Source organism: Vulpes vulpes, chromosome 13, assembly GCF_048418805.1.
Source record: "Vulpes vulpes isolate BD-2025 chromosome 13, VulVul3, whole genome shotgun sequence".
Classification (NCBI taxonomy): Eukaryota; Metazoa; Chordata; class Mammalia; order Carnivora; family Canidae; genus Vulpes; species Vulpes vulpes.
This window is the reverse complement of record NC_132792.1, coordinates 28,028,480-28,041,244: the sequence shown is the minus strand read 5'-3', so window position 1 is coordinate 28,041,244 and position 12,765 is coordinate 28,028,480. Positions and strand designations below refer to the sequence as shown.

Sequence of the window (12,765 nt, the reverse complement as noted above, 5' to 3'; positions counted from 1 at the left end):
TTAAGCAGCATTGCTACTCTAGATCTAGAATTTTTATTCCAAATAAATTTCCAGAGTAGAATGTTCATATAAGCCTATTCATTGTTGTTACAGAAATCAGAGGATATGGAATTCTGCTATGCCCTTTTTAAAAATATCTTTAAATTTTCTTTATATTTGCTTCTCATTTATAAATTCTAGCTTCTATTCAGCGATTGCAGTGGTATATATCATACCAATGGATCATATTGAGACATTTTACTTGTTTTAAATATAAAAAGTTAGTTAAAATGTGTACATTAGTACTACCAGAATGTGTTATAAACAAAAATATGTGTTTTGAACACACTTAATTTTTTTTTTACTTGACTTGTAGTTAAAACTAGATGTTGTATCAGCAAGAAGCGATTAATAATATAAAGTAATTATGGTTGTGGCTGTGGTTCCGTTTTGTAGGTCCAACCTTACTATTAAAATTCTATAACAAATGGAATTATCAAAATCCTATAAGGAAAAATCATAATGTTGATAAAGCAATATGGGGATAAATGTGTGACCTCTACAAATGCTTTTAAAAGTGAAGAACGGAAGAACTTTGAAAACTTTATTTAATTATTGACTCTGACATACTAATACTAGTGGTTACTTTAAATAGATTAAAATAATTTAAATTCTATAATCAATGAGTCATTGTAATGAATTAACGTTTTTATGGATTTGGAATGGAATTGACTGTGTACTGTTCTTGGGAGAATTGAGAAAATGGTCACTCACATACTTTCCAATATGGTTTAAATACTCTTGAGTGAACTTCTGTTGAGAAAACTGTCTTGGACCATCTTCTGCTTCTTTTAGCTCTAAGTTTATTTGATTCTATACTTTATCCACAAAATTAGTTTGATTTTATACTTTGTGAAATTAGGAGAAGGGATCCTCCTCTGTATAAATATATCCAGCAACTCCTAAATAAATTTTGAGAAAAATATCTTGGCATTCATTTTTCAGTAGACACTCCTACCTATTTTATCTTAGTTAATACTGTATAAAAACGGGAGTCATAGTTGTGCTCAATCCATTTAAGTCTGTAAGAATATTTATTCTTAGCATTAATATGAATTTTTTGTATCATCTTAGTAAAAGGAACATATTTAGAAGGGACGTGTTTAAGGTAGAGACCACTTTCTTCTTCTCTTATAGAATGATAAATATATACCAGATAGGTAATCACAATACTTTTGTTCTAGACATTTATGTAATCATTCAGTCATTTATTATATACCTATCACATGTCAGGAACCAGTGCTAGGTTTTGGGTATAAAAATGAAAAAAGACTAAATAGCTATATGATCCTTGATAACAGTATGTATATATAAATCTAAAGTGCTATGATTTTGGTAATCTACAGGGTGTTTTTGGTTTCTCAGGCCCTTTTAGTTTGATTGCTGTACCCATTTTTATGTTACCATTGACCTCTTCATCACTACCATCATTACCATGGTTTTTTATTGTGTATAGTGCATAGAGGCAATATGCAGAGTGGTTATAAGTAGGCTGTCCAGAGTGGCATCGCCTAGGTTTCAGTTAGTATCTCTGTGCCTTCTCAACTATAAAATTTTGATAATTTCCTGCTTCCTCGAGTTTTGGCAGGATTAAATGAATTAATACATATAATATACCTAGAGAAGTGCGTGGTACATAATGAGCATATAAGTTAGCTGTTATTAGTACATATATGTGAAATTGCAGTATGTATACTTTGAAAAGTATATTAGACTTAGTGTGAAGATCGGTAGCTTTGTATGTTGGTGACAAATGCCAAAAATAATTGTAGGTAGCCATTTTCTGTTAGCTACTGTCATCACCTTTCATGGGGAATAAACTTTAAAACACCTGTGTTCTTTAGGATTTCCTATAAATAGTGACGATATTCACATTGCTTTAAACATAAAATACATTAATGGGAATTACAGTCACATGGTGTAAAACCATTTTTCCAGAGCCCTTTGTAGCAGTCCTCTCCTCAGGTTTTGAGGAAGATGTTTTTGTTTCTTTACCACATAATGAAATAGTAGTAGAGTATGTATCAGAACCACTAACTTCATCTACCTTTCATGGGTTTAAAATTTCTAACTTCATTATAATTTTGTGTTTGACAAACAAGTAATGAAAAGTCTTTGTAATACAATGTGTTGGTAGATAATGTCACTAAAGGATTTTTGTGGATAGTATTTAATAAAATGTTTATTTCCTTTTTACACTTCAGCCATTCAGATATTTTATTAAGTGATCAATGGGCTTGAAGTTATTTTATATGTAACCTGATCCAAGATTGTGAAGTCTGTGTTGTGAATAATGTTTTGGAAATAGTAACCCAGTTTTAAGAATGTAATATCTACTGATGGTTCATAGGCTGCTTTAGAATCTAAGCCTTTGTTATTTGTATTTAAGAATTCAGCATAACAGGCTTTTTATTAATAAAGCTTTAAATTTGGGGAACAAAATACCTAATATCAAATTGTTTTAAGATTATTTTCAATCACTGTTTTAAATTATTTTTAAGTTATTTTAGCTAAGGTGGTATTTGTAACTTTTAAAATTGATTTTTCATCTTCATATTTTTCAGCTATGCTAAAGCAGCCTTTTGTTTAGAGGAGCTAATGATGACTAATCCACACAACCACTTATACTGTCAGCAGTATGCTGAAGTAAGTGCTCTCAAAAACAACATGTATATGATTTTATTTTTGTTGATGTTAGGTATTATTTTGGAACTAAGAACATGTCCTAAATGTGAGGCAAGTATATAAATATTTAAAACATCTGATGAAAACTGTAGGTTGTAAAAGATTTAAGTTTTTATTACTATAATGGGAATATGACTTTAAAAATAAAAGCACTTACTTAAAACAGTGAAATTCTTTGTATTTTTTATTGTATACTCTTTAATTTTGAACTAATGATGCCTTAATTGTCACCATTTAATGGCTTCTGAAACATTTACAATAATTATGATTTTTAAATCCATATTCTAGGAAACATGTTAAGATCAATATTTTTGGAAGTAGGAAGTATTTATTTTACTATAAAGAATAGTAATACAATTGAATGCTATATAAGGTTAGGATTTCATTAATAAGGAATGTCAGGGTGACTAGGAAAGGGCAGCTCAGTATTTAAGTATAAATTTAGAATGCTGCTAATAGAAAATATAAAGTTGTGAGGCATTTAGGCAGCTGAAAAATAAATTATATTGGCTTTTTTACGAACAGCATTTTTTTTTTTAATTAAAAAAATTTTTTTAGCATTTTGTTTTAAAAACTACTCTTATGATCTTAGTGTTCGTAGAATAGATTTTTCAGGGAGATTATTATGCTTTAAAATTTAGATTAGCTTTAACAACTTTAAGATGAATTCTTTTAACATCTTGCATTTGTTTACAGAAATTCTGTTTCAATTACTAATGCCTATGGTATGATGAAACATGCTATATTTCAAAGTAGTAAAATAAACAGATTTCAGCACTCTGCAATTTCTAACAGGTTAAATATACCCAAGGTGGACTTGAAAACCTCGAACTTTCAAGAAAGTATTTTGCACAGGCACTGAAACTGAACAACAGAAATATGAGAGCTTTGTTTGGGCTTTACATGGTGAGTAAAGATGCATGTTTAATGTTATTTTATGAAATCTGTCATTTAAAGTCCATTAACTATCCCATCCAATCACTTCCCTCATTTTTTTTTGTATCTTGTTGATAAGATTATTTTTCCCCTCTAGTTAAATAATGAAGTTTTATTTTTAAATGTTAATACATCCTATTTGATATTTTATTATAAAATGTGTCCTATTGTATCAGAATTTGTCTACTCTATTAAATAGTAGCAGATATGAAACCATATTATGTATTTTAATTGTTTTGATATTCTTGGGTTAAATTGTATTTAACCCAATATTGTATTTCTTACCTTAAATTATAATTGTATGGCAGTTTTAAACTACACAATAAAAGACATTAGTAATAAAATTTCTACTGTCAAAACTTTTCTTATGGTACAAAAAAGAGCTTGGGAATTGTGGGAAGCATGTAATTAAATATTTCTGTGGTTTATGTATGCCAAGTGACGAGCTTAGAAAAGTCAATTAACAAGAGCTATGGGAAATAGAGGAAGAATTTGCTGAGCTTTAAAATATACATAAAATGAGCCCCTCTCTCTACAATTAGAAAACTTTTTTTAATAGGCCAGTTCTTTGAAATTTTAATTTATCCTGATCTTTTCAAGGACTTTGGATGAATGTCTTATTGGGGCTCAGTGAAAAAGAATTGATTGCAGAAGTAGAGGCAGGAAGAAATATAAATGAAATCATTTTTAGGAAAGGAATGGCAAAATATAATTAGAAAATGGTTCAAAGGAATTTCAAGAAATTTTTCCTAGATCTACCAGTGCCAATTATAATAGGTTGGAGATATAGTAGCAGTGCTATCTCTTTATCAAATAAATGAAATACTAATTTTAAAAGAATTAGTATTTAAAACAATTATTAAATTACAAATCTATTAGTATTTTAAAACAAATTATTAATGATAGTTTATATATAACACTTTATGTGCTAGGCATTATTTTAAATCATTAAATCCTTATATCAACTGTTTGAAAAGATACTATTATTAGTACCATTTCACAGAAAGTGAACCTAAAACACATAGAGGTCTAGTGAATTTGTTGAATGATATCACAGACTTACTAAGTGATTGAGCTGGGATATCAGCTTAGGCAGTTGATTCCAGAGTCATTCTCTTAATCACTGCATTTGCTTAAATTTGTACCAAGAAGGTGATATTAAGGACATAGAAGTATAAAAATAAGATTTTGGTCAATAAATTTCTCACTGACTAAGGAAGAGAGAAAAAAAGACCCTGTAACACAGGCTAAGTATAAAAGAAAGGCTTAATTTTTTTTTTAATCACTTGGACAAATCCTCTTAAGAATATGATATATTTAAGCGTAAGATAAAAGATCTTCCTCTCTCAAGAAATACAAATATATGCTTAAAAATTAGTATATAATTATGGTGGTTTACGGATTTTTTCGTGGATCCTAGATTAACAATCCCTTGTTTAAGTACATTTTTTAAAAGGAGAGGATGGATCAAATTGCAGTGATTCTAATTGGTACTGTGGAAACATAATTTGGAAACTCTTGGTAAACTGAAAAGAGAACTAGATTGGAAATGAAGATCTCTTTCTATTTTTAAGGCTTTCATAACTTGCTTTGGTCAAGTCAAATAACTCCTATTGGACTTAAATTTTTCTTCACTTACTAATGTAAATTGGACCAAATTATTTTTGAAATACCTTCTTACATTAATATTAAATCATTCTATAATTCTGACATAGGAAAGCTGAAGTAATACAGTATTAAGTAACTAGAAATAATAATTTAATAACAAGAAGTAATAATGACCTTCAATATTCTACTATTTAAGTGATACTCTACAGTATTTAAGTATTTAATTTTACCTTTAAGAGTTGTGGTAGATAACTAATAAATTTAGGTATTATTTAAGATGCTCTCTCTTTTTGTCATTTTATTCTGTATTTTAAAATATATTTTTATTTTTAAATAGTAATTTCATTCCACTTTATTTTTATTTTAAAAATTGTTTTGGTACAGTTTTTAAAAACCCTTTGTTTTCCCATTGCAACTAAGATCCTGCATGTTTTTTGGTTGTCTTGGCTAGAAAAAAGGAATTTTGTTTTTGATGTTTCTTTTTTGTTTATAGTCGGCAAGTCATATTGCTTCTAATCCAAAAGCAAGTGCAAAAACAAAAAAGGACAACATGAAATATGCTAGTTGGGCAGCTAGTCAAATAAACAGAGCTTATCAGGTCAGTATTGATAATTTTATATTATCATATAGGTGAGTTAATGTATTTCTTAATTGTTTTTTCTTTCATCAAACTAAGAAGCCAAATGTCTATCATTGGACTTTTTGCCTTTGAGTCTTAATCAAATGTGTTTTAACTGTGTAGAATTAACTTGTAGGATCACTTGTTTTTCTTCTTTTTTCAAAAGAAGTCCATTACTCTTATGATCCCATAAGTAGCCCTGACCATCTGGAAATTTCAGTAGTCAGCATTTGGGAAATAAAAAGTAATTTTAAAAATCCAGAAAAGGTAAGCAAAATCACAGTGTATTTCAGAATCAGATTGGATATGTGAATATATTATTAATTAGAATATCTCAAGTTATTAAAAGGGAAGAAGAAAAGCCTAAAAGTAAGCTCAGCTCGTCAGACTATATAAAAAATATTTTTGTACTCTGCTTACATGTCAGATCTTATCTGAAACTTCTCTACTCATTTCTTAGTTTTCTGAAGCTTGTCCCTAAGAGATTCTTCAGGAAGAGCTCATGGGAAAATAGTATCTTCTTAGATCTTGCATGTTTATAAACTCTCTCTGTAGTCTTTATATTTCTGGGATAGTTCGACTTTTTTTTACAACCTTTGACTTACATTTACTTACCTTAAACATGTTCCATTGTGTTTTAGCTTAAAATATTGCTGTCAAGAGGTCTAATCCCATCCTGATTTTCTTTCCCTAAGTGACTTAGACTTTTTGTCTGGATGTCCAAAGGAGTTTTTTCTTTAACATTAAAATCTATTAGTTTCACTGCAGTGTATTTTGTTGATTGTTATTAGGTCAGTTTTCCCAAATGCATATTAGTCCCATTCGGAATGTAAATTTAATCCTCTGTTAATCTGATAAGAGTTGCTTTTAGTGTTAAATATTTTTTCTGTTTACTTGCCTAAATTTTTTTCTCAGCTCTCTAACAGTTTATTGGATTTCCTCTCTCACCTCGTTCCTCTATCATTCATTTTCTTTCAAATCTTTTTCTGTCAGTTTGGTTTTTTTCTTCTAGTAATTTTTTATGGAGTTAATCTGTATTCTTTTGTTGTTTTCCTTGTTTAAATCAGATAGTTTTTATTGGGAGAAGGTTTTTGTGGAGTAAGGGCGTCGGAAATAGGATAATTTTCCCAACTTGACTTTTTATGGCTTCCTCTTTGAAATACAGAACTTAAATAAGACCTTCTGTATACAGTCTTTCTCAGAATCAGTGTGGTTCAGAAAGATTTTCTGGCTTCAGCCTTCTGTTCTACCCCTAGAGCTCTGTAGATCTTGAATTCTGAGGTTTGCCCTCAGCTTTAAATGTTGCATTTTGTTGTTAGTTCTTTTATTTTATTCTGGGATTTGCTGACTGTGGACATCACTACCTTCCTCTTACCCACCCCTCTCCCTTTAGTGAGCCATCTCTCCCTTTGTGTTTCTGCCCTATTCAATTTGGTTTCAGTTTCTGGTGATTATCCTTCAGTGTGAGATTTTTTTTTTCCTTCCTGGAAGAGGGTGTTTGCTGGACATTTCAGAGGTTTTGAGGTTGTACACTATTAGGGATGCTTAACGTCATATTACATGCAGCTTTTAAAGCTTACCTTTGATTTTCAGCCTTTGGGACTGTCCTGGTTTTTCAGACCATTTGCAGATTCATCAATTCATAACTTTGTTCATTTCTTCAACTTTTAGAGTTATACGCTATCCATCCTACCATACGTAATCCTACCATACAGCTGTTGATCTTTTGTAGGTCTTTCCACTATTGGTGATAAAACCAAATTACGGGGTTTTGGAGTATTGCCTGTAATGTAGGTTTTTTTGAAGATGTTTTCTTTGGCCTTGTTTTCTGTTACTTTGTTGTGGTACTGTTTCTTTTTGTACTTCACCTGGTTGGAGAAGGTTGAGGAGATTAAAAAAAAATCAGTGCCCTCATGATCACATTTTTTAAAGTCACTTGTGTATTTTTATTATATATAATAGAGGATATTAATTTTTTGGCATATTGTAAGTCAGAATATTTATAAATATTAGCCAGGCTGTGCTTCTTTAAATGTAGTTAGTTTGAGATAGCACAGATCATAATGGGTTTCCATAGTTAGTAGGCCTAGAGAGAGAGAGAGAGAGAGAGAGTGTGTGTATGTGTGCATGTGTGAGAGAGAGAGATTTAAAGTTAAGACTTGGATAATATAAAACTAAGGGTATGCAGACTATGTCCTTTTTTTGAGATATTTTTGAGAAACAGCTAGCTGCTCAGAGAGTGCTTTTTTTGACATGGCATGATTATATTTTTATTTATTTATTTATTTATTTATTTATTTATTTATTTATTTTTAAATTTTTATTTATTTATGATAGTCACAGAGAGAGAGAGAGAGAGACGCAGAGACACAGGCAGAGGGAGAAGCAGGCTCCATGCACCGGGAGCCTGACGTGGGATTCGATCCCGGGTCTCCAGGATCGCGCCCTGGGCCAAAGGCAGGCGCCAAACCGCTGCGCCACCCAGGGATCCCATATTTTTAAAATCAGTTTTCATTACAACATATATAGAAAAAAGAACCCAAGATTACTTGGGTACACATTTCAGTGAATTATGCAAGGTAAATGTATCCATGTCAAGAAATGGGAACATTACAGTACCCCAGAGCCCTCATAGTACATCCTCTTAATTTCTACTTCTATTAACCTCAAGAGTATTGATTCATAATCCCTAGTTTTGGCTTGTTTTTGAACTTTATAGTATCATAGTATGTATTCATTTTTGTCTAGCCTATTTCACTAATATAATTATGACATTTATCCCTTTTCATGTCTAGTTCATTTATTTTCATTGTACTAATAGTCTGTTATATGAACTATACTACAATTTATCTAGTCAGTTGTTGGTAGGCATTTGGGTTATTTCCTGTTGGGGGCTATTTTGAATAATGCTATACTGAATATTGCTGCAGTCTTTTGGTATACATGTGCTTCTGATGAGTGTATGCCTTTGAGTGGAAATACTGGGTCATAATTTATTTTCCAAATTAGTTTTTTATAGTCCCACCAGTCATGTTTGGCAGTACTCATAGTTCCACATCTTTACCAATACTTGGTCCTATCAGTTTTTGTAATTATAACCATTCTGGTACATGTATAGTGGCATCTTATGGTTTCATTTTTCATCTCCCTGATGACCAGTGAGATTGAGCATTTTTTCATGTTTATTGGCTATTTGAATATCCTCTTTCTTGAAGTCTATCTTTTTAATTGATTTATGATTTTTTATTTTGTTTTTTAGTTTTCTGATTATGAGCTTTTTGTTATACGTGCAGAAAATTTCTTCAACTGCTTACCTCCTATCTCAAATGATTTTGATGAGTTCTGAAGTAAAAAATGTTCATTTATATTCTTTTATGGTTTGTGCTTTTTGTGTTTAAGAAATTGGTTGCTACTCATAGTCATAAAGATAATTTTGTGTGTCTTGAGAGTTTTTTTTTTTCTTCTACCTTTTATATTTAGATCCATAATCCATTTGGAATTGATTTCTATGTATGGTGTGAAATAAGGGTCAATTTTCCCCCATGTAGCTATCCAGAGAGTTTCTGTCCATCTCTATTCTGTCATGAATCCCATTCGTGGAAGCTAATATCACCATGTAGGAGTTAAGAGAAGAACACCAGTGCTGGATCTGTGTTGTATGTCTTCAAAGTTTGGTTCTGACATTAATTATTTATGCAGTTTTGGATAAATTGTATACTATTTCTGGGCATAGGTTTTCATCTCCAAGATGGATATAGTAGAAGTTTTCTGAGGATTAAAAGAATTAATACATAATTTTCATCAAACTGCTCTAATATATATTACATTGTTTTTAATAATTACATGCTCCAGGTTTACTTTGTGATGCTTGCTGTGTTCATTGCAAATATGACCACAACAAGAATGGTTATAAGAGCAAATTCTTCTAGAAAATTTCTTATGAGCTAGGTATTTTTCCTATTTTAGAAATAAAGAAATTAAAGCATTGAAAGATTAAATAACTTTCCCAATTAACATAGCTGGTTAATAACAGCTATTTTCAAACCTAGAGAGTCTGACTCCAGAGTTGGTGCTCTTAACAGCCACAATAAACTGCCTCTATAAAGAAATGTCAGGTATAAATGTATCTGAAACTAGAAATGCAGTTTTTCACTCTCCTCCCAGTTATTTTCTCATGTGAACAATTGAATAATGTGAACTAATTTCAGAGTTTAGTTTTGTTTTACTTTCTATCTCCTTCGTAATACAATGCCAGACAATTATGCCCTTTTCTCCCTTAGGAGATGCACCTTACCACTGGACATGAATCTGTTATTTCAGTATTTTAAGCCACTGTTTGTAGATCTAAACCCTGTTAGTAATATTTACCCCTGCCATTCTTTTCTTCTTTTAAATTTTGCCTTACTAGATCCATTCTATTTATAGATTTATAAAGTCTTTGTTCTTTGGAAAGACCTCTAAGAGTGTCATTGGTACTCTTCAGTATTTGAGTTTTACATCATAAACTCCTTAGTCTACAGAGATGTTTTACACATCTTTACTGAAGATGTGATTTGCTTTCTCTTGACTCTATAGGAAGGGATAGAAAAAAGAACTTTTGCCAATTTCTATCATTTTTAGATACCACTGCAGGAAGGTAACGTATCTCTGTTGGTCGTGTCAGGTTTCTGTATAACAACTTCTGTGTAGCTCCTCAACTACACCTATCATGCAAAATTTATTTGCCCCTCGACACCACTAACAGATTTTAAATAAAATCTCTTTGTTCTTTTAAAGCTTGTATATTCTGTGCTTTCTCTTTAGAGGTTTTGTGTTCTTTCTATGAATCAGATTCCATAAATATTTGTATCCATTACCTTTTGCTAACTTAGTGATTTAAAATAACAACTTATTTGCTTATGATTCTATAGGTAGGCTGTTTAGCTTGGACTCAGTTGAGTAATTCTGCTCGTCTCAACTGGGCTTATTTATATTTCTGCAGTATGCTAGTGGTTGATGGCCTCACTTAAATTTCTGACTTTGGCTGTCTGTCACCTGGGAGGGCTGGGCCTCTTGTTTCTCATTTGGCAGGATAACTTGGACTTACTCATGTGGTGGTCTTAGGATTCCAGGAGTAGCAAACAGTCAAACTCCACTGTGCAAGGACTTTTTAAGTCTCTGTGTCACATTTTCCTAATTTTCCATTGAGCAAAACAAGTCACATGGTCAACCCAGATTCAGGGGATGTAATACTTCACCTCTTGGGAAGAGAAAATATGTGGTCATTTGGCAATTTATTATACTATTGTAAAGCTTCATAGTCCCCACCTTCTGTTGTCATTTATTTATCTGCTTTATTGAAGTATGATTTATATACAGTAATGTACATACATTTTAAATGCACAGTTGAAGTATTAACAAATGTATACACCCTTCTTACCATCATCCCATTGAAGATATGTAGCATTTCTGTCACCCCAGAAAGTTCCTTCTGCCACTCTGCAGTCAGCCCCTCCTGACACTACAGACAAGCACTGATAGCATTTTTATGACTATGAATTAGTTTTGCCTCTACTAGAACTTTATATAAATGAGATCATAGGTTATGTACTCTTTTGTGCCTGGCTTCTTTCACTCAGTGTAATGTTTCTGAGATTGATCCATCCAGTGTTCCAATTTATTTATCCTAGTACTTTGTACACCCATATTATTTTGCACAAATTCTGCAAAGGTAAATTTTAACCCAATTTATTCCAGTTACCACAGTGGATAAATTATTGACCTTTGAGTTTGATAAAAAAGTTTTTATTTGACAGTGCTTTCTGGTGAGTTTTCTTTAAGATCCATAGAGAATTATGAAAGAAGAGTTTATTTAAGCAAAATCTAATTGTATGAAAACAAAAATGCAGTATTTGTGATTAATATGGAAAATATAACTTTTAGAGATTGACACTTTAGTAATTAGATAAATCTCTGGGATCTAATTGAGAATTTTATGACTCATGTCTAGGCATATAAACAAGTATAAAGTATATAATAAATACTCCTTATTATACTGTTTTTCTAGGCATTTATAAATTAGAGAAAATGAGATTTTAAGAACTGGTTTTCCTTCTTTCTTTCTACTTAATAATGAAACAGAATATGGCTACTACTTGCTCTTCAATTAGGTAATTGGTTTAGCATGTTCAGTAGAGGCAGGCAAGTTTGATTAATGCTCATGAAAAACTTTAATGTGAACCTACTCACAATAATTTTCCAGATAAATGCTTCTTTGGTACACTGTTAAATTCATCTGTGCTAGCAATCCATATGTTATTTATGATTGCAGAGGTGATTCTGTTTCTATCCTTTTGGGAAATGGAAAATTAAATCATGATTTGAGGGAAAAATAGGATTCCGGCTTAATCAGTTAAATTGCCATATAATTCTGGAATAGACAAAATAATTGCATGTCAGGCAAAATTTGAAGTGATAGATTTATATTTCCAACTTTCTTTTTATTTGTTCTGACACAAATAAGTTTGGCTTATTCTAAATTGTACTGGCCTGTCATAGTGTTGACACACAATCTTAGGTGTTTTTTTTAATTACCTAATTTAAAAAATCACAAATTTGTATTTACTATTATTATGTTTAAGTACAAATCAAGAAAAGTGCTGTATTTTAAAATACTGGTTATGACTTCAGTTCTACAGAAAGTTTGCATTGTCCTGTTTTGCTAATTAAAAAATTGGAGTGAATGTTACTATGTGGTATCCTATGTTGGTCAGATCCATCAAAGCTTTTTCTTGGAATTAGTCCTTTAAATATCTGATTAAGACCATTCCTGTTTACTTTGGATAGGCAGTAGTAAAAGAAAAGGCTTTCTGTTCTTGGTAAGTCCTTGTGAAAGTGAA

The 12,765-nt window shown here is 31.2% G+C and overlaps 1 protein-coding gene across 2 annotated transcripts in view; it reads left to right on the top strand.

Annotated features, from left to right (window-relative positions):
- EMC2 (ER membrane protein complex subunit 2) overlaps positions 1 to 12,765 on the top strand; it is a 47,152-nt gene that overhangs the window by 28,261 nt on the left and 6,126 nt on the right. For both annotated transcript variants that reach the window (XM_025994856.2, XM_025994857.2), the window contains exons 8-10: positions 2,604 to 2,685; positions 3,520 to 3,630; positions 5,762 to 5,866. In XM_025994856.2, the coding sequence (XP_025850641.1) occupies positions 2,604 to 2,685; positions 3,520 to 3,630; positions 5,762 to 5,866 (298 nt within the window). The remainder of the gene's footprint in view (positions 1 to 2,603; positions 2,686 to 3,519; positions 3,631 to 5,761; positions 5,867 to 12,765) is intronic.